We start from the raw sequence: 23931 nt of genomic DNA on the forward strand, positions 1-23931 counted from the left end.
CTGTCTCCTCCTGAAGGCACAAATATTGTAAATTTTTCAGTAAATGTTGAGATTCTAAAACAATAGAAAATGATTAGAAGTTTTGTGATATCAATTTACATGTTCAGGAAATGGTTAACTTTCTTCTTATTTGCACATACAGTAAAGTCATGTGATTTTTTGCACAAAATGTTTTCTTTTTTTTATTCTATAAAATTACAACTTACATCATAATCCAATGTTTCATCATCAAGTTCCTCCAGCTGTGTTTGATTGTATTTAAATTGGAGTTTCTGTAGGATATGTCGTACCAGGGACGTCAGTGCTTCCTTATACCTGAACATTTTAATACACATTACACTTGATGTTAATTTAAACTATAGCAATGGAAAGGTTATGTATATTACTTTAAACATCTTAACAAGGCAGTCTGAAAGGCAGCTAAATCCCCCGCTACTATTATGGATAGTGAAAGGGTAAATCTTTGACCTTTAGCTATGACCTTGACCTTGAGTTGACATGGTTAACTCATGAGCTCTTGATGAGATGATCATTCAACCCAAGTTTGATGAAAATCCTTCCAGGGGTTTAGGAGATACAGAGTGGACACAAAATGGAAGGCTCAAACCTTTGACCCTAAGCTGTGACCTTGACCTTGAGCCAGCATGGCTGACTCGTATGTTCTGCACATCAATTTGATAAGGTGATCATTTGACCCAAGTTTTATAAAATTCCTTGAAGGGGGTTTAGGAGATATAGAGCAGACATGAAATGGAAGACTAAAACCTTTGACCCTTGAGTTCTGACCTTGACCTTCAGCCGGTATGGCTGACTTATGAGTTTTGCACATCGCCTTGATGAGGTGATCATTTGACCCAAGTTTGATGAATATCCTTCAAGGGGTTTAGGAGAAACAGAGCGGACACAAAATGGAAGGCTAAAACCTTAGACCTTCAGTTGTGACCTTGACCTTGAGCCGGCATGGCTGTCTCATAAGTTCTGCACATCATCTTGATGAGGTGATCATTTGACCCAAGTTTTATAAAATTCCTTCAAGGGGTTTAGGAGATATAGAGCGGACACAAAAATAATGCTCAAACCTTTGACCTTGAGTTGTGACCTTGACCTTGAGCCAGCATGGCTGACTCATGGGTTCTGCACATCGTCTTGATGAGGTGATCATTTGACCCAAGTTTGATGAAAATCCTTCAAGGGGTTTAGGAGATATAGAGCAGACACAAAATGGAAGGCTCAAACCTTTGACCTTCAGTTGTGACCTTGACCTTGAGCAGGCATGGCTGATTCATGGGTTCTGCACATCGTCTTGATGAGGTGATTGTTTGACCCAAGTTTTATAAAATTCCTTCAAGGGGTTTAGGAGATATAGAGCGGACACAAAATGGAAGGCTCAAACCTTTGACCTTGAGTTGTGACCTTGACCTTGAGCCGGCATGGCTGACTCATGGGTTTTGCACATCGTCTTGATGAGGTGATCATTTGACCTAAGTTTGATGAAAATCCTTCTAGAGGTTTAGGAGATATAGAGCGGACACAAAATGGAAGGCTCAAACCTTTGACCTTCAGTTTTGACCTTGACCTTGAGCCGGCATGGCTGACTCATGGGTTCTGCACATTGTCTTGATGAGGTGATTATTTGACCCAAGTTTTATAAAATTCCTTCAAGGGGTTTAGGAGATATAGAGTGGACACCAAATGGAAGGCTCAAACCTTTGACCTTGAGTTGTGACCTTGACCTTGAGCCGGCATGGCTGACTCATGGGTTCTGCACATCGTCTTGATGAGGTGATCATTTGACCTTAGTTTGATGAAAATCCTTCAAGGGGTTTAGGAGATATGGAGTGGACACGAAAGTGTTACAGACAGACGGATGGAGACCATTCCCATAACCCCCACCACTTGTGGCAGGGGATTAATTAACCTTAAATCTATCAAACACATACTTGCTGAACAGTCCCATGAATGTTTGTATGGCATGTTCTGTAAATGGGACACCCAGAAGATGCATTATAATAATATAAGTGCCCTTCCAGACATTATATTCAGGTGTCGGCTTGCATCTGACTAGACTAACTAACCAGAGTAAATTTGTACTAGGGTACAGACAATTTTCTTACCTGGTTGGTGAATAAAGACAGGAAAAACAGCCAGGCTGATACTGACAATCTCTGACATAGACTGGTAACAGATCTGTTTTGTTTTCACCACCTCTCCTGACACACACTCGATCCAGTCTATCATCAGCTTCAAACTGTTACTGATCACCAATTTGGCTGGAATGTAAACATGTATGTAAACTATTGAGCTAATGTATTCTGAAGAAACGCTATTTTTCACTGACACTGCTTCAAATCTAACTTGATACATTTAGAACATTTGGACAATCATGTACATCACTATATAATACAGATAATTGAAAAATTAAGTTAAACAAGAGTGCCAGACTGTCATAAAATACGCCTGTCATCGAACTTGGTCTAATTCAAGGGCCATAATCTATGGGTGCCTGGGGTGATTTGGGTGGTTAACAAACTTGGCTAAGATATTATGCCAACAAAAATTGTCAGCTAGTTTAGTGAAGAGAGGATGAAAACTGTTCAACTTAGAGAGTGGACAAGGCTGAATTCACAGTTTTTAGAATAACTCAAGTGCCATAATCCAAGAGTGCCTTGAGCGATCAGGCTGATTATCAAACTTGGATGACATATTATGCCCACAAACATTGTCAGTAAATTTGGTAAAAACTGGATGAAAACTGTTCGACTTAAGAGTGTGGCCAAGGCTATATTTGCAGTTTTTCGGGTATTTCAAGGGCCATAATCAAAGAGTGCCTCGGGAGATTTGGGTGGTTATCCAAGAGTGCCTCGGGAGATTTGGGTGGTTATCGAACTTGGCCAAGATATTATGCCCACAAACACTGTCAGCATGTTTGGTGAAGATTGGATGAAAACTGTTCGCTTTCATGAGCGGACATGCTATGGATGCAGACCGCCTGTCCACCCGCCGCCATGGGTGTTTAATAATTAGAAATACATTCTGCACGCCCAAGGGCATAATGTCGAGCCCGCAAGCTGTCTAAAAAAGTAACATTTATTATACTATTTGGCGGTGTCAGAACTGACTTACTCTAGCACCTGCATTTGCATATATAATATTTTTGACAAATGATAAAAAAACAAAAGGGCCATGATGGCCCTATATCGCTCACCTGAGTTAAGTTACTTGCTTGAACAAATTTCTTTGCTAAAGCTTCGAAAACGAGAAAGAAGGTCAGTAGGTCATATTCATGGTCACTAAAAGTCAGTTTTAAGATTGGTGTGCAAAACTGTACAAGTCATCCAAATTTCAAGGCTGTATCTTAAAAAACAAGAAAGTAGGTCAGTAGGTCACATTCATGGTCACTGAAAGTCAGTTATAAGATCGATGTGCAAAACTGTACATGTCATCCAAATTTCAAGGCTGTATCTTAAAAAAGAAGAAAATAGGTCAGTAGGTCAAGGTCACACTGACCCCTGATCACTTGGGGTCATCAGGTAAATATAATTAAACAGTCTAGGAAATATGATCTGATAATATTTGAAGGATTTTTTCCTTTATAACTGATATATCAAGTGACCCCTGGGACGGGGCCTCTTTTCGCCCCAGGGGCATATTTCGAACAATCTTGTTAGAGATCAACTTGGCAATGATACCAACAAAATATCAAAGGCATAGGCTTTGAACTTTCAGACAAGAAGATTTTTAAAAAATTTCCCATATAGTCTATAAAAAACTTGGGACCCCAGGGCAGGGCCTGCCGCCTCTTTTCACCCCAGGGGAATAATTTGAACACTCTTGGTAGAGGACCACAAGGCAATGCTACAAACTAAATATCAAAAGCCTAGGTCTTGTGTTTTTAGACAAGAAGATTTTTAAAGTTTCTTTCCTATACAAGTCTATATAAACCACGTGACCCCTCTGGGCAGGGCCTAGGGGGATCATTTGAACAAATCTATGTAGAGGCCGACTATATGATGCTATATACCAAATATCAAAGCCCTAGGCCTTCTGTTTTTGACAAGAAGATTTTCGAAGTTTTTCCCTATATAAGTCTATAGAAACAATGTGACCCCCCCCCCCAGGGCAGGGCCGTATTATATCCTAGGGGGGTAATTTGAACAATCTTTGAAGAGGCCCACTAGATGATGCTACATACTAAATATCAAAGCCCTAAGCCTTATGGTTTTGGACAAGAAGATTTTCAAAGTTTTTCCCTATATAAGTCTATATAAACCATGTGACTCCTGGGGTGGGGCCATATTTGACCCTAGGGGGATAATTTGAACAATCTTGGTAGAGACCCACTAGATGATGCTACATACCAAATATAAAAGCCCTAGGCTTTTTGGTTTTGGACAAGAAGATTTTTAAAGTTTTTCTTTTGGTTCCCATGGCAACCAGAGTTCTGTACGGAATTCAATTCTTTGAACAATTTTTAAAGAATACCATCCAAAGACATCCCTGTGAAGTTTCATCAAAATCAGCTTGGTGGTTTAGGAGGATATGTTATTTAAAGGAAAGTGTGGACGGACGGGCAGAGGGACGGACGGTGAGTGATCACAATAGCTCACTCTGAGCCTTTGGCTCAGGTGAGCTAAATATATAACAAGCTTCAATTTGACCTTTGACCTCCAACTGTGACCTTGGCCTTTGAGATAGGAACATGGGGTTTGCGCAAGACACACCTCATTGAGGTAAACATTCATGCCAAATATAAACAAAATTGGTCCATGCATGTCAAAGTTATGGTCCGGACAAAATCGGACGGACAGACGCACACACACTGAAAGTGACGACTATATCGAGCTCACCGCAAGCGGGCTCAATAAAAATAAAAAATTACATATAACTGAAGATTTCTTTTTTATATGTCTTTTTCTCATAATATTTATCTTATAATGGTGGAGCAACACTGCAGACATAATCTTCCAAGTAAATGCTGACGTCATAATGCAAGTACATACAAGTCACCACTATTGTGAGATTATGAGTTAATCTCATTATGTGAAGATTCTAAAGAGTCAGGCAGTCTCAACATGACATACATCACTAAAGTACAATGTTACATACCTGCATCTTGTGCAGTCTTGTTGTTTATCAAAGAAGATATATCTTTCAAATGGAAATATGGTGCTGCCATCTGGTGGCAGAAACTCTGGTGTGTGCTTGCTAGATTACTCCAGTCTTGTTCTGAATCAGGAACATTGTTCCATGGTAACAGCAAGTGCAGACTAAGAAATCTGTACAACAATACCTGTACCTGATACAGAAAGCAATGACATAACTGGCTTTTTTATTATAAACAATGCAAATTCTAAGCAAATTTACAAAACATTCACATACAATGGAGGTGGGATGAAGGGTTGGTGTAAATCCCAAATAAAATTCCACATGCACAACAATACTGGCTAAATAATATTCCTATGTTTCAGGACTCCACTTCAAATACTTCTAGTGACACAAACTTTTAGGCCTTTAATTTATAACTTTGACTAAGTCAAGGGCCATAACTCTGGTCTGGCCGACTTATATCCCAAATAATACCCCAAGAGCACAACTTCACACTAAAATGTGATGTGATACTTTTTGATATAATTTTTTTATGCACAACACAAATTTAGATGGACAGACATACAAAGGCAAATTAAAGAGCCCAAACTCTCAACAAAACTAGAGATCACCAAGACAAACATTCTGACCAAGTTTCATAAAGATTGAGTGACAACTATGGCCTTTAGAGTGTTCGCAAGCTTTTCCTTTGATCTGGCCTACAGACCTAGTTTTTAACCCCACATAAACCAGTTTCAAACCTGACCCTAAAGATCATCAAGACAAACATTTTGACCAAGTTTCATAAAGATTGGATACCAACTGTGGCCTCTAGAGTGTTCACATGGCAAATATTGATGGATGCCGGATGCCGACGGACACAGACAATGACAGGTCACAATAACTCACCTTGAGCGCTTGGTGCTCAGGTGAGCTAAAAACTGAGGTGGGGATGGCAAAAAATAAAGTGAACAGGTTTACTGCCCTAACAGTTGGATTTCCTAACTTTTGTGTAACTGTACATTTTGAATTATATTTTGTATGTTCTTAGCTGATCTGGCTTTTGTATTTCTATATTTATTTCTACAGACATGTATCTTATGATCAGTACTTCACAGTACCTCTAAGCTGACTTTCCTAAATGCACCCTGGCTTCCGGAGTTGTAGAGTTTTTGCACATCGTATCTGAAGTAGGAATTTAGGTCCAACAGTGGTCTCTAACGACAGTAGCAAGTGTGCAGCAGAGTGTGCTATCTTATCTGGAATCTGAAATATAGTTATACATTATACTGGTTGCCACATTTTATTCTGAAAAACATAAATCCTTTATTATAGTACAAATATCTATTAGCATATCTTCACATCAGTTTTAAATTGCAAAGAAAGAATACAATTTACTTCTTTTCAACCAACAGTAAGTCTTAACAATTTATCTTATTCCTTGTAATGTTAAACAAAATTTTCTTTCAGGGTTAAACTATTCTAAAAGTACAGGAAATTGCACTTTAGTATTCCAATAATTGGAGCTTCAGTTATAAACCATCAATTGTTTGTACCTGTTCCTCAAACAGACAGGTGATAGCATCCAGCAATGTTGTAATTAGGTCGGTAAATTTCTGTCTCTGATCTGGATAGTTCTGCGACTCAGCGTAGAACTGTGACAGCCAGTGGGCAAATGGTTTGATTGCTGCTAATGCTTGTGCATGCCTATAATATACAAACATAAACACACACATCTTCATCTGCAATTTATCTTTAATCCTTTACCTGCTAAATTTTTAAAATGGACTGGTCTGTCATTCAATCTTGGCAGTAACACTTATTATTCGAAGGGGTGTTCACTGAAAATTTACTAACTGAATAGCGAACAGTGCAGACCATGATGAGTCAGGCTCATCTTGGTCTGTACTGGTCACAAAGGCAGAATCACTGGCCGCCAGCAGGTTAAACGTTAAACTAATGAAAGGGCAGTACAATACTGAACTTAAGAACTATTACAGATACACAAGGCTGAAAAGCTGAAAAAGGTAGTTTTGTTCCATGAACAGGTGAAAATTTCTTACTTATTTTTATAAGGGAGACATTTTAGTCATATTTCTTTTTAAAATTCTTAATACCAAAGTCATTCCTTAAATTAATTAACACGTCTTTCAGTATGAATTACCTAAATTTGTTCTTGGGTCAATTTTATTAATTCACACATAACCTTAGTTTAAAGTTGATAAAGTATTTCCAGTGTCTTAATTTAAATGGCTTTTGCCGTACTAAATGAAATATATTTGGGCCGTTCCATGAGAAATTCATGCTAGTGACAAGATATAATCTTTGTTGATAAATACTGGAAAATCTTTGTTTTTCAAATGTTCATGCAGAAGCTAGAAACAAATATATTATTTTCATTAAGGGTCACTCAGGAAACATTTGTTTAAAATAACTTCAAAATCGGGCCCTTTCTGACAAGGCGATTTTCAAAGTTATCAAAATATACATGTAGGGAAAAGTGACCACACACCCCTTGTTGCCATGTTTTTGACAAATCAGAATAATCTGCACAATCTTGGAAGAGAGTCACACAAGGACATTTGAGTGAAATTATTTCAAAATTGGGCCAAGAGTTCAATACAAGAAGATTCTTAAAGTTTCAATTATAAACATATAGGTGAAAGTGACCTTGCCTTATTGCTGGCATGTTTTTTCACAAACTGGAATAAAGTCTTTGTAAATCTTCAAACAAAAACAAACTGTATGAAATTATTTTAAATTTGTGCCGGAACTTCCATACAAGAAGTTTCTATCATATACAGAAAGAGGAAAGTGACCATGCCCTCTGGTGGCCAGGTCTTTTAAAGAATCAGAATAATTTGAATACTCTTGAGTAGAGGGTTAGGAAGAGATGTCGAAGATTTTTCAAATTTTCGCTCGATCTGGCTGCCTCCTTGCGCCCCAAGCAGAACAATTTGTACAACCTTTGAAGATCATCCAAGGACCACCAAGGCCAAGTTTCATAAAATTCCACTACTGTACACTGTTTCAGAAGAGATATTGTTTGAAGAAAGTGTTGACGGTAGGCTGAGGACAATGAGGGATCACTATAGCTCATACTGAGGTTTTGCTATAACTGCTATATGTTCATTCTCTGCAAGTGGGATTTGTTTGCTAAAAAGGTTTTTTGGTCATAATAAATGCCTCCCCTTTTGCAAAACCTAACACAGAGGATGGGCATTAATAAGGCAAAATATGATATACAAAACATCCTACACTTCAATCAGATCAGTCTGTAGAACACTCTGCTCTGTAGAGGTCAGTTCAAACAGCTTCACTCTACTGCCATATACAACCATTATGTATCAGTCTGAAAAAAGGAGCAAGCCCATATATCCAGTGTAACAGTTTAAAAGGAACTACCCCACTCATTTTAGGTGAAAAATATTTTTTTCTAAAGAATCGATAAAAAGTGAGTACTCTGAAAGTGTCCTTACTGACAAAATACTTTGCAAAATAGTCTTATAAACAACCAAAATATTGTGCTGAAGGTAGTAAACTATTACAACACTTTACATACTTCTTGCATTTTTACCAATATCTAACTTTTTTCTTTTCACCAGATTTATCATTTTTCAGTGGCATATGTATATTCTATGCCAAACTTGGTGGAAATGAACATGATGAAAATGTTCACCCAAACCGTGGGCAAGTAGCTTTAAAACTTTTGGCATAATATATATATATATATATATATATATGACACTGAACAATGGTAAAGTGAGTTAAATTAAGTGTTAGGTTTGGGTTACATAACAGAATGAATGTTGACTTTCCCAAAGTTTTTAAAAGTTTTAATCTTCTATTAATCCCCTCTTACCTTGCTAAAAGCACCTGACCATCAGCAAATCTCTCGGCAAATTTATCAGCTATAAAATGATCAACTAGTCTCCCTAACCCTTGTAACTGGGAGGACAGATCTCGCAAAGAAAAATGAAGCCGTCTACAATCATTCTCTCCTCGGATGTTCAAACTACATTTGGAATCTGCCGACTGTATATGTCTCTCTAAACCAAAATATATCTCCATCACTTCTTGAAATGGCTCATACTGAAAAAGAAATTATGTAAAAAATGAGTATTTGAAGGGCTGTGATAGTGACTGCCAAAAAATACTGAAACTTGGCAATAAACAAGAAAGTTAGCTTAAATAGACTAAAGTACATCTAAGGTAGAGGTTTAAAGAATGCCTGTTCTACTCACTCCACCAGGTGCAAAGCTGAACAAAAACGAAGACCAGGGTCTCAAACTAAAACATTTACAAGTTAAAAGATATTTGCACAATTAATATGCTAATAAATTCCACATCTGTTAATGTAAATGCAGTGTGTATTTACCAGTATCTGAAAGGTTTCTGCAGTAAGTATCTCAGCCACTCTTGCAATCAGTTCCAGACACTGTAGTTGAAAATGTTGCCATTCTGTCTCCTCCTGCAGTAACAAAAATTGTAAAATTTTCAGCAAAGGTTGAGCATTCTAAGGCAATAGAAAACTAGAGCTGCTTTTGAGAAAATGTCTCCCAAAACTGCCTAATCATCTGAATAGTAGTATATGAGTCAACCATGCACCATGACCTAAAGCTGGGCACTGTGCTCACTGCTACAAGTAGACACAGTCCTTTATATGACTGATAAATTGTTGAAAAAGATGTTAAACCCCAACACACACACACACACACCATGACCTCAAATGCTAGTGATTACATTTTATTACCGGTAGGTGCAGATGTTTAAAATCTTTGTGCAGTTTAACCTGATACAAATGCTTGGCTAGCAACATTGTATAGAATAATGTTCATGTGTAGCAGAGAATGAGCTTTGTTCAATTACAGGCTATATAAGTATCGATATTGACATGTATACAACACTTTGAAATAGTTTAATTAAAGCACAAATAAAGCCACAACACTGCTGGAATATGATGATATTTGTATATTTCAATGGTATAGCTTACATGAAACACATTCAATAAGAAAATAATTTGTTCAAATAAAGTTGGTGGGGTAACATATAGTTGATCACTTCACATTATTTAATTATTTATATACTTCAATATTGTAATTACATTGACAACAAGTATTCCTGGATGAAAAATCAAAGATAATAATATCAAATATTGTGGTTTAATTTATGCAAATTTTAAGATACACAAAATTATATTTTCAAAGTTGGCCACCATTTTGATGATGTCATAGACCAGTACAGTCAGGGAACTTGGACTGCAGACATGTCTTTTTTGTGACCTTCAGATATGTCTAACAGTTTGGTATACATTACCATTAATTGTTTTTCCAATTACACAGGATTCCTGTTCTGTATAAACTAATTTTTATTTTTAGCTCTATTGAAACCAAAAAGGGCCATTTGAATACATCTGGGAGATCCTGATAATGATGGTCCAGTCCAAGTTTTATTACAGTTCACCAAACAGTTCATGAGAAGAATTTGTTTAAAGGTATTCTATTTTAAGCTCTTAGTGGCCCCTTAAAAGGGCCAAGCTCTCCCATTGAACAAATTCAACAGAAGACATTAAGATAAAGCTAATAGCTGTATTTGATGAAGTTCAATCAACCGGTTCATGAGAAGATGTCGTTTAAAGGTAATTTCACTTTTAGCTCAAGTGGCTCCTAAAAGAGGCCAAGCACCTCCATCCGAAAGATCTTTGGAGAGGACCTTACAATGATGCTATAGACTAAGTCTGATGAAGATCCATGAAGCATTCATAAAGACAGTCATTTAAAGTTACTTTCTATTTTAAGCTCTGGAGGGGTAGCTAAACCATTTGAACAAACTTGACAGAGGTCCATGTCAAGATGCAATAGTCCATTTCATGAACTAAATGCGCATGCGCAAACTAATTACCATTAGTCCAGGAATTAACATGATTAAAAGATAAGACAAAAACTGGGGGCTAAGAGATCAATAGATAGATTACAGTGTAACAAGTTTGTGACGTTTTCTTGTTTACCCACTAATTTTCATTTTTGGAGCAAACTACGTTGAGATGGAACACTGAAATAATCTGTGTAACTGAACACTTTATTTGAAAACGTCACAATAGCAGGACTGTCGTCGGATCATTAGTTCGTATGATTTGTCTTACACCGACCTAATGCTATGAATTTTTCTATTGTCCTTGACCGCTCAAACTGTACCAGTATGACAATTTTGTTCAATATCGTTTTCCAAAATGTAAAAGAAAAGTCTGTTTTAGTGTGACTTTCTCTTGCCTAGATTTATAAGAGGACGACTCAGGAAATTTAAACGATGTACTTAAAAATTGATGCAAGTCCTTGGCAGTGTGGATTGCACACTCACGTCTAATAATATTGGCGTATGGGCTTTTGTTTTTACACGAGATCAAGCTGCATCTTGCTTTCCCTTTCCATGGCTTGTCTCGAAATAGTTTCTCTAACAATGACAACCAAAATCTTCATAACTCTTACTGATGTCATTCATGCAAAATCTTGATTTATATTGTGCGCTACAGCCGTCATTAAACTCATGAATGAACCCTATGTTATAATCTAGATCATTTCTTAAATAATTTATTGTTGTTTTACGAATGTGATGTACTGAATCTCTATCAAAAATACAGAACATATATTTTTTAATTATGTCATTGTCACTTTAACAGCCATGACAGGTTTTATGTCTATATAAAATCATAACGTGTAAGGCGATTCATTTCTCCCGAAATATTCCGACTGGATTTCATCTTGCAGCTCAAAGGTAAAATCTTCCGCATAGTCATGTATCATTACTATTTCATTATTTGGGAGGTTAGATGTAATTTGTTTTAACTGCTCTTTTTGCCAGATTGCCTGGAATTGGTGTAAAGGAAACTTGTGCAATATATCTTTAAAGTAAGACCAAAATTCAGAGTATGTAGTGTTAGTACAAACCATTCTTAATTTCTTTTCCACGTCTGTCTTTTATTCCAGAGTCAATATTCTCCTATTTTTTTCCTCATGAAAGTGTTGTTATCGCTTAATTCTAAAGCTGATAATTCCAGTGTGTGAACTCCACATTCACTACAGGTTCTGTTTAGGCATTCAATTTTGTGTAACTACATGTTCATCATTATCAAGCACACCAATGGTTGAATATAGTGTCTCTTGTACTATGTCATCTACTGTATTCCATAGTTCGTACACATCTATCAAATTGTATTCTTCATTGATCTTTTTCCACAATAATCTAGCACATTTAAGCAAACTGTTCATTTCTTCATGTTGGCAACATAAGCATGTTACGCGATCCTTTTTTGTCGTTGGTTTGATGAAATATGGCTTACACGATTCGAAACTCTTCTGACCTATTTTGACAGTTAGGTTTTCTTTCATTTTTTTTTTTATAGACATTGTATTGTGTCATGGTTAGAACATGTTTAACATTCTCCACATATGTGTTTTTCGATATTCGCTGTCCGAAAACTTTTTTCTTATCATTTACTGGTTGGCTGTTTTCAATCCAGAAAAGTCTGATTTTCTCTTTTAATCTTCAGGAAGCTTATCATTTCGTCGTTTTCTTGTTATCCATCTTGAATTCATGTCAGATTCATTGACGATTGTTTTGTTTCTATTTAAACACTTTTTTATGACACGCCTATTCAGTCCAGTGTGTTGCAATAATGCAGATTTTCATTTTTGTGTTTCAATTCTATCTCCTGCCATGAAACTCGCAGCTTGTTTAGCCCTGATCTTTTTTTCGGTGGGTGATGTTTTCGCCATGGCAGACGATATTGATGAAGATATATCTGTCAGAAGAGCGCATGCTACTTTATTCCTTATTTTGTTTTCCTTAGAATTCACGACCTCTTTAAATTCAAGACATCTTTTGGTTGTTTTAGACGCTGGGCTTTATGAATCAATTATCGACTGCAAAATTGCCGCCCTTCTTTGTGGTGAGAACGGAGTTATTGCCCCTTTAACAGCTTTCAATGCTCTGCATTTCTGCATTCTGTTTTGGAATGGGGTTTGGTTTATTTGTCGTATATTTCCATTAGAATGTAAAGCTGCTTTCTCCCTCTTTCTTTGTCTATAAACCTTCATCCTCTTGTTAACCATTAAGGTGGCAATAAACAGTTTTTTCGCAGTCCCAAAACAAGTCGTGGCACCCCAAATAACCCAACTGGTCTGTAACTGTAATGAAGCACACCTGAAAAAGAAAACATACATTTTTGGATTCACAATGACTGACTTCATTGAAAACATAGTCAAACAAATTTCCATCTGTCATCTTGGGTATAACTAAGGCTGGACCTCTGTTGAAAATGGCCGCGAAATCTGGTGACAAAAACACACGAAACTGCCAAACTTCAAAAATCCATAGGAACTTCCCTGCAAATGATAGAAATTCATTTAGTTTATTGCTCTAGAATTCCAAGACCCAGCAGAATCTGAAAATGTATTCAAAAGTATGTGCCATATGTACCGTTTTTGAGCTATTTACAATCTACTGAGGCCCCTGTCAAATGAGCGTCTGTTTTCCTGACTAGCTGAAAAAAGACATCCCAAACGAAAAAAATTATTAACAAAACACTAACAAAACACTAGCAAAACATCAACAAAACATATTTTGATATTTTGTTAGGATGTTTTGTTACTACAGCATTTAACAAAACACCAATACTGTACTTCCAGGATTTTAGATGGTTAGTATTTTGTTAATGTTTTGTTATATCAGTAATGTTTTATTGATGTTTTATTACACTTTGGAGAATGAAAACCATGTTTTCTTAGTGTTTCATTACACTTGAATTTGTACATGCTATATTTTGTTGGTATCTCATTTGACTTATAGAAACAGGAGCTTTTGTCTTGGAAAGTTGGACTTAATTAGTAAAATTTTGGAATGGAAAATAGCATGAAAAATAATAACTTAGAAAGCTTTTGTGATGGAAACTATAGTCACAGAATTTTTGGGAGGTATTTCTTGTGAACATAGAATATTTTAGCGGCCTCCGTGGCCGAGTGGTTAAGGTCAATGACTTCAAATCACTTGCCCCTCATCGATGTGGGTTCGAGCCTCACTCGGAGCGTTGAATTCTTCATGTGAGGAAGCCATCCAGCTGGCTTACGGAAAGTCGGTGGTTCTACCCAGGTGCCTGCTTGTGATGAAATAATGCACGGAGGGGCACCTGGGGTCTTCCTCCACCATTAAAGCTGGAAAGTCGCCATATGACCTATCATGAGTCGGTGCAACATTAAATCCAAAAAAGAAAAAAAGAAAAAAAAAAGAATATTTTAATGGATAAGTATTTTTATGACCAATAACTACAATAAACTTAGATAGGTAACAAAACAAATGGGATTAAAACATGTATTGTAATGCAACTTGTATATATAATGTATTCATGCACCTTGCAGAAAAGTTCATTTTGAACTAATTAAAAATTTATTGAAATAATTATCATTACTTTTTTTCCTAGAGTAACACCAAAAAGAACATCACTATCAGTAGTTGCATAGATAATATTGCAATTTTTTCCACCTGGCTATTAAGGGGTGATAAATTAAGGCTAGAACTTGGTGTAAGACCACACCAAATTTAAGCTTGCCCTATATATGTTTCATCCCCATCCCCAACTATACATTTCAATTTATGTAAATATCTATAGTTAGTACATGAGGTATTTTACAGTAGATATCCTAATCACTTATAAATAGATCCACTTACGGAGTATTTCTATATACCTTGCAATATAGGGTCCCCATGTCCCCAGGTCCCCAGATCTGATCATCTAAGTTCACTTTTAATTTCTATTTATTTAGTATCTATAGTTAGTATATAATTTACTTTTTGATATATTAGGTATCTTTTAATTCACTCTATTACAAATATTTCTAGAACAAATTTTCTGTATACCTTGCAAATCAGGGTCCCCAGGTCCCCAGGTCCCCAGGTCCCCAGAAGCATGCTATTTATAACTCTGTCTGACTCTTTCTGACAGTTTTTCCTGTATTTCATGTAAATGGGGTCCCCATGTCCCCAGATCCCCAGCAGCAGAAAACTATGAAGAACTGCAAGACTTTCAATTTTCCTTTAGTTCTCTGTGAAGTAGCATACAATTTTATCTCCTGATTTTTACAGTTTAGATTTTGTCAGATGTATATATATATATTCAATAAAGTGTACCAGTATTAAATTTCATTGAAAGCGTATAAGTTCAATAATAAACTATACTGACTTGCATATTAATGTCCTGTCATTATTTTATCAACAATTATTTAATTTAGAATCTTTGAATGTTTTGTCTATATATGCAATAATACAAATATAATGCACCAATATATTCTCCACAAGTATTGACCTAGCACTCATGAATACTCTGTATATTTCGGTAAGTTAATTTTCGGTGCCTGAACCTATTAAATAGGGATATATCTATCGAAAAACAATGCAAGATATACATTTGTTAATTATGATGTGACCTAAATGTAAATAAATAAATAAATCATCACCAAGTCGCATGTGCATAAGCAAAATAAATAAATCAATCATCACCAAGTCGTATGTGCATAGGCAAAAACATTCATCTACCTATTTCTGGGTTGTGGGTTTGAGACCTTTATCTGACAGTGTACTCAAACCTCATCTTATATGTTCTGAATCATGAATTGTATACTTCTTTTATCTCTAGAATACAGTCTCAGTATTTAATATGACAATTAAGGGGATTTAATGCAAGTATGCAATCATAGAGTTTGATTCGTCTAGAAACCATCATATTTCCTTTCTCCAGTACAACTCTGACAAAACACGGAAAAAATAGAAACAGTGGAGAGTATTAGGTCAAAATGTGTTATTATAAATGTCAAAAGAAAATGACAGAACAGAGGACAGAACAGAACATAACGTATATTTTTAAGCTTTCAAGTTCTTGATTTGTACAAATAAAATTGCCAACGGATAACAATTTCAAAGCAGCAAATAACTGAAAATTTGACTCTTATCAAATGATAAAATTATGGTTAATATGATTGTGTAATACATGTATGTAAAATGTTTATAACTTTCATTACAACACGACTCCTTATATAAATCACTGGTCAAATTTTTTTTATATTACAGTTTGACAGTCACAATGTAAAACAAACTGTATGCGTCAGATTACTTTGACTGCTAACAGTTTTATAGTTTATTTAAGTCTCATTCATTTACAAACATATAAATTTACATACAGCATAAAACAATTGTTTTGTAAATGACCGTTCTTACTAGAACTACAAGAGACAATATACATATTCAAATGTGCTTTTATAAAACCAGTATGAATAAAATCTCTGTTCAAGGTGAAACTAGCTAAAAGCTGAGAGTTGCAAATCAAATGAGTAAGTTAAGAGAGTACATGAATGTATGAATGTGGTGCAACTGACTGAGCAAGTACATATATAACACATGTACTATATATAACACATGTACTGCTATATTAACTGACCAAGTGAGTACATGAATACATGTATAAATGTTAAGTGAGTACATGAATGCACGAAGTTGAGTAACTGACCGATTAAGTACATGAATGTACGAAAATTGAGTAAGTGACCGAGTGGGAACAGGAGTCTACAGATGTTGAGTAATGAGTAAGTGACCGAGTAAGTACATAATATATGTACGGGTGTTGAGTGAGTAGATGAATGCACGAATGTTGAGTAACTGAGCGAGTGAGTACATGGATACATGTACAGGGGTTGCGTGAGTACATGAATGTTGGGTAACTGACCGAGTGACTACGTGCATGTATGGATGTTGAGAAGTGGCCGAGTGAGTGCATGAGTGTGCGGCTGTTGAGTTAGTGACCGAGTAAGTACATAGTAAATGTACAGATGTTGAGTGAGTTCATGAATGTATAAATGCTGAGTAACTGGCTAAGTGAGTACGTGAATGTACGGCTGCTGAGTAAGTGACCAAATGAATGCATGAATGTATGGTGTTGAGTAAGTGACCTTGTAAGTGCATAACACATGTACAGATGTTGAGTGAGTGCATGAATGTACGAATGTTGAGTAACTAACTGAGTGAGTACATGAGTGTACAAATGTTGAGTAACTGACCAAGTGAGTGCTTGAAAGTACCTATGTATGTTGAGTAAGTGAATGAGTGAGTTTATGAGTATACAGATGCTGAGTAAGTGACGAAGTGAGTACATAATACATGTATGGGTGTTAAGTAAGAGACTGTGTGATTACATGAATGTACGTATGTTAAGTAAGTTACCGAGTAAGTACATATGAGCCGTGCCATGAGAAATCCAACAGAGTGGCTTTGCAACTAGCATGGATCCAGACCAGCATGCGCATCCCCGCAGTCTGGTCAGGTTCCACGCTGTTTGCTTTCAAAGCCTATTGGAATTAGAGTAACTGTTAGCGAACAACATGGATCCTGACCAGACTGCGGGGATGCGCAGGCTGGTCTGGATCCATGCTGGTCGCAAACCCACTATGTTGGTTTTCTCATGACACGGCTCATATATATACTCTGTTTACCTCTCATTTTAAAATACAATTCACACTTACAATTTATAGGAACATAAAATCATATGCAAAACCATTCTATTAGAAAATTATAGGAGACTGAAACAGCTACAATATATACCACACACTATTAACTTATTATTACTATATATTAAGATATATATTTAAAAAAATTGTATGTAAAAACATGTAACATGTTGATGGTGGCAACAGTTTAATTGCCATTGTTTTCAAAACACGGGTAATAATTTTCGAGTGATAGATCAGGGTAATGTTTCAAAAACGGGGAAAATGAAACTACTTAGGATATATTTCCGACTCTCGTCTCAATGGATCACCTGCATTCTTAGCTCAATAGGGAAAACACGAGTTGCAGGGTCATAAGTTCAATCCTCAGGCGCGACATATGTTCTCCGTGATGAAAAAAAACAACAACAAAAACATTGTGTCTCATTCATCCTCCACCTCTAATTCATGTGGGGAAGTTGACAGTTTAATACTTACGGAGAACAGATTTGTACTGATACATAATCTAAAAATACTGGTTAGGTTAACTGTCCATCGTTACAAATCTGAAATACTGTTAAAAAAAAACAGTGTTAAAATCCAAAACAACAACGTCTCAATGGGATAGCACTGTATTGAAAATTGCATAATTATTATTATCTTGGTCAGGCATCTGGCTTTCCAGCTTCTTTTTCGAAAACACAGGTCGCTCAAGTTTTTCTCATAAATACTGTCAATCTTTCAAAAACGGAACCGTTCTGTTTTCTAGTAAATGTATATATATTCTTTTCCGTTTTAGTGATAACAAAGTTTTTTGGTTTTTTTTGTTTTTTTTTTTAAACTAATTAATCAAGGAGTGATATGATATGAATATCATTTAGAAGCTACAGTACGGTCCATTAATTTTTAGTTAAAGTTTATTAAAATAAGACGAGTCTCATTTTTACTCTTGCGTTATTAGCTCGACTATTCGAAGAATAGTCTAGCTATTCTACTCACCCTGGCGTCGGCGTCGGCGTCACACCTTAGTTAAGTTTTTGCATGCAAGTACATACAGCTATCATTTAAAGGCATATAGCTTTGAAACTTATTTATTCTTTTTCTAGGTCAATTACCAACCTCACTGGGTCAAGTTCCATAACTCTAACATGTATTTTGAGCAAATTATGCCCCCTTTTGGACTTAGAAAATTCTAGTTAAAGTTTTACATGCAAGTAACTATCTCCAAAACTACTACAGATATTAAATTGAAACTTCACATGTGTCTTCGGGGTTATAAAACTAGTTGATAGCACCAAGTCCCATAACTCTGACATGTATTTTGGGCAAATTATGCCCCCTTTTGGACTTGGAAAATTCTGGTTAAAGTTTTACATGCAAGTTACTATCTCCAAAACTAATGCAGATACTGAATTGAAACTTCACATGTGTCTTCGGGGTTATAAAACTAGTTGATAGCACCAAGTCCCATAACTCTAACCTTTATTTTGGCCAAATTATGCCCCCTTTTGGACTTAGAAAATTCTGGTTAAAGTTTTGTGTGCAAGTACATACAGCTATTACTAAAAGGCATATAGATTTGAAACTTATTTTTTCTTTTTCTAGATCAATTACCTACCTCACTGGGTCAAGTCCCATAACTCTGACATGTATTTTGGCCAAATTATGCCCCCTTTTGGACTTAGAAAATCCTGGTTAAAGTTTTACATGCAAGTAACTATCTCAAAAACTACTACAGATATTAAATTGAAACTTCGCATGTGTCTTCGGGGTTATAAAACTAGTTGATAGCACCAAGTCCCATAACTCTTGACATGTATTTTGGGCAAATTATGCCCCCTTTTGGCCTTAGAAAATCCTGGTTAAAGTTTTGTGTGCAAATACATACAGCTATTACTAAAAGGCATTTAGCTTTGAAACTTATTTATTCTTTTTCTAGGTCAATTACCAACCTCACTGGGTCAAGTTCCATAACTTTAACATGTATTTTGAGCAAATTATGCCCCCTTTTGGACTTAGAAAATTCTAGTTAAAGTTTTACATGCAAGTAACTATCTCCAAAACTACTACAGATATTAAATTGAAACTTCACGTGTCTTCGGGGTTATAAAACTAGTTGATAGCACCAAGTCCCATAACTCTGACATGTATTTTGGGCAAATTATGCCCCCTTTTGGACTTAGAAAATCCTGGTTGAAGTTTTGTGTGCAAATACATACAGCTATTACCAAAAGGCATATAGCTTTGAAACTTATTTATTCTTTTTCTAGGTCAATTACCAACCTCACTGGGTCAAGTTCCATAACTCTAACATGTATTTTGAAAAAATTATGCCCCCTTTTGGACTTAGAAAATTCTGGTTAAAGTTTTACATGCAAGTTACTAGTATCCCCAAAACTAATGCAGATATTGAATTGAAACTTAACATGTTTCTTCGGGGTTATAAAACTAGTTGATAGCATCAAGTCCCATAACTCTGATACGTATTTTGGTCAAATTATGTCCCCTTTCGAACTTAAAACTCTTTTGATATTTAACATTTTGGGTAATAATTTCCTGCTTCTGTGACAATATTTCGAATAGTCGTGCTTTGCTGTCTTACGGACAGCTCTTGTTTTCTTATAGAACTGATACTAGACCAGTCACTACAGACTGAAAATAAACATATTTTTTGTCGAATTCAATTTCACAGAGACAAAAACCAGTCTATTTTAGATATTTTCACAGAGAACTGATTGTAATATAATCATGCAGACAATGATATTAGACGCTGGATCTAGACTGGCTCAGTTCACTATATTCATTCATAAAAATGTAAAAGGATATATCATAGACTAGGAGCTAGTCTATACTGACATAATGTTTATTATATGTTCTAAAAATAACCTGAATTTCATTGGCCGAAACCGGTCATCATCTTTCAAAATATATTTCATGTTTACTGGTTAGTGGATTTTCCCAATTAAACATTACTTTTTAAAAATAGAATGGAAGTTGAACTGACATGTAGCTCTAGTTACAATATGAACAATGGGAAATCAAGCTACAAGTGTTACTTGGCTATCACCTCGGTCAATATTGCCATCTTCCGGTGAATATCACATCATATCCAATGGCTCAAGAGTCAATAATTGTATAATATATGACATAAAACTGTTGTTGTTCTTTTATTGACTATACGTATTCTAGATTTATTTGTAACAAAAGTACCCTTGAACATACATTTTTGTATTGTTTTAGAGCACATAGATGTTAGCATGCATTTTCTCTACCGTCCATGAACAGGCTCAATCAAACCAAGGCCTGCAACATTTTCGTTTTTGTTGTGTTGAGGGACCTGTGGAGTTTCCACTTGTAATAAGCAAAGCTTGTTGTTTATCTTTATTTAGTTCCGGCTATATAGTGGAAGTTGATTCCTGTTAGGAAATATCTGTTTACCACAGCTTTAAAAAATATAACTTAATATATCTTCCATAAAATTTCTATAAATCATCAAAATGAATTAATGATCAAAAGATCAACTTACGAAAAAATCATTTTGCCTACACTATCATGTTTATAGATATTTATAAGTGAAAAATATAAAACATTGATTGTTGATTACAGTCTTACAGATCTGATACAAATATTGTACATATTTAGACATAATTTCATATTACAATTATAACACTAAAATTTGTATACCTCAAACTCTATTAGGCTTGCTACTGATTTGATATTTTTGCACAATAATCTTAATAAGTCCTAACCCCGCTTAGACTTTTCATTGCATTTTTTAAAAAAGAAAACTTTTTTTCACTTCTGAAAATGAAACATAAGCGTGCGTTAGTGCGTAGGCCCAGCTATGTGCCTTTTTGTAACCGTTATTTCTAAAAGAGAGAGAATAAATGACATTAATCTTACAAAAAAGTGCTGTTTAGTTTCTTATTCCTGGTATCATACCGCAATTAAGACCCAGACCCTGTTGCCTGTTCACAGGTTCTTTGAAATAATGTAAATTTTTAATTCAGAAAGTACAAGACTATCGATGATAAAGTTCTTGCATCTTTCACCTGTTTCTTACAAATGCGTGAATAAAAATGAACAGTATAAAAAAAATAGCATTTACATTTGTAATGTCATTTTGATTATTGATTGGTCTAAGTGTTGATCGGTGTTTTAGATTTTGCTTTAACACACTCATTAAAACTGCAGTCCAGAACAAAAGCTGTTTTGATGAAAATGAAAAAAAAGAAAAACAACCAAACTTGCTTAGAAGGAAATGGCAGTGTACAAGAAGTAATTTGGGTAAATAGATTGTCCCTTTGGGACATGGGTGATTAAAGGTTTATATCACATCAGTTAGGTGTGATCTCTAATGGGCAGTTAACCATAGTTCTAAATGGCCATTTATCAAATGAGATCGCTAAATGTTTATACAAGAATTCTTAACGGATTCCTGGCAATTTCATACTAGGATGACATTACAACTTTCAATTTTCCAAGACCTGGATTGAATCAGATTTTCAAATTTTATTGCTGCAACATCAGTTTAACTTCTATATTAATTTATACTGTAAAAACACTAATATGTATATCATGTATTTAAAAATGCAATTTTGATTTAATAATATTTTATTTATAGGTTATGCAGTAATTCGGTCAAAAATGTGCTTCCGTGTTGTATTGAAAGAAGTAGATTCTATTTTTTTTTCTATTTTTTGCGCATTTGTGCGTAAATCGGGGGCTAAATGGGGATATCTATTTCACTCGTTGAATGAACTGTACATAAAATAGGACACTTTTCATGCTAATATTTGCATGTTTTTGAGTTGTTTACTTGAAAAAGAAAGTAGGGTGTTTATTCTGCAGACCGCTTTCTGAAATGAGGGTACCTGACTTCAGTTTACTTGCATTTCACTGCATTCTATTCAACACCCCTTTTTCTTTTCGTTTTCATGAAGCAAATGTATGGATATCTTATGGAAATTAGGTCTACGACGGAGTGAAAATCTAGAAACTGTAACAATATTGTTCTGAAGTAGCTGAATTTTATATGAAACAAAGAACAACTTCTTTTATAGGTATATAGCCTATATTGATAATTGGATTAGGCCAGGATTATTGTAACCAACATCAGTAAACAGTCCGCTCCACACAGAATCGAGTACAGTTACGTACAATTACGAAAAATATGTAAAAAAATAACAGTTCATTCAGGGAATTGAACATAACTATACATACATACATATGTAGCTACACACATACATGCATACGAGATACATACATACATACATACATACAAACACACACAACAAAGAACACCATGACTAAAATTGTGTACATTGACAGTGTAAATCCAGTTTTTTGTCAGTGTTTTAATATTGTATTCCCAGTGTATTTTCATGTTTTTTTTCCAGCTGACTGCCAGCTTGTTATTCTGTTATAACCAGTTATCACAGTGTGTATTGAGTTTATTATCAGTGAAACAGATCTGGTAATACATACAATAATCTGGCATTAAACGACAACTAACTAAAAACACACTAATACCCAAAACACTTTTCTAACATGGCTCGATTTGATTTCCAGTTAAACAAAGACGGAAATCAAGCTCGGTATATTCTGTGATAAACAACGGTTGACGCGCGGACTGGTAAGAGAGCATTATGACGTCAATTATGACGTGATATTGCCACATGACGTCTGTTATATTACTCCTAAAGTAAATGAAGTCCAGCATTACATTTATTAAATTATGACAATGAGCATGTCGGAATGAAAACAATCAATGCCTTCTTGTGATTTATCATCTAATTTATCACGGTTCATCGTTCAGACGCTTCAGTATGTAACCACTCATGCTAACGCCCTCGTTCAATCTCTACGCATCTGAACTTTGAACTAAACGATAAACCACTCGAATGCCTTGACTATTAAATTAATTTTTTTTAATTCTAACATGAGTCGATTTGATTATTGGACCCCTAATAGTAATGTTTAAAAAATGGCAATTGTTTGGTATATTCTTAAAGTTGCCCATGTTTCGCATTGTGGTGCAAATTTTAAACAACTTTTACTGTGTCAGTTTTGGAAATTTTGTATAATTTATGGTATTTCCTCAAGCTCAAATAGAGACAATTTTCAATGTGATGGCCACTATCTAAAACGTTTGCAGATAATTCATTACAGCATTAATCTTGCTAAAAGAAACATCAAACTATTGTTAAACAATTATAAAACACAAAATAAAACTGTAAATATCATTTTTTTTCTAGGGTGCCTCAAGTAAACAGATTTAATGACACAGAATTCTAACTCCACCATTGAAAAATTAAGGTCG

General features: G+C 35.3%; 1 protein-coding gene across 1 annotated transcript; it reads right to left on the minus strand.

Annotated features, from left to right (window-relative positions):
* Positions 1 to 215: 215 nt before the first annotated feature.
* Positions 216 to 7066, minus strand: LOC128549424 (exportin-6-like). Its single transcript, XM_053526070.1, has 5 exons — positions 6642 to 7066; positions 6233 to 6351; positions 5107 to 5324; positions 2115 to 2270; positions 216 to 315 (listed from the first exon to the last, which is right to left on the minus strand). Exons 1-5 carry the CDS (start codon positions 6825 to 6827, stop codon positions 299 to 301), a joined length of 696 nt encoding a protein of 231 aa, XP_053382045.1. The 5' UTR covers positions 6828 to 7066; the 3' UTR covers positions 216 to 298.
* Between the last annotated feature and the right edge of the window lie 16865 nt (positions 7067 to 23931).

Source organism: Mercenaria mercenaria, chromosome 2, assembly GCF_021730395.1.
Source record: "Mercenaria mercenaria strain notata chromosome 2, MADL_Memer_1, whole genome shotgun sequence".
NCBI lineage: Eukaryota > Metazoa > Mollusca > Bivalvia > Venerida > Veneridae > Mercenaria > Mercenaria mercenaria.

Coding starts and splice junctions, on each gene's coding strand:
- LOC128549424 (XM_053526070.1), bottom strand. CDS start 6,827: ATGAAGATGTGTGTGTTTATGTTTGTATATTATAGGCATGCACAAGCA. Junction 6,352..6,641: donor CCTGTCTGTTTGAGGAACAG/GTACAAACAATT, acceptor ACTATATTTCAG/ATTCCAGATAAGATAGCACA. Junction 5,325..6,232: donor CTACAACTCCGGAAGCCAGG/GTGCATTTAGGA, acceptor ATAATAAAAAAG/CCAGTTATGTCATTGCTTTC.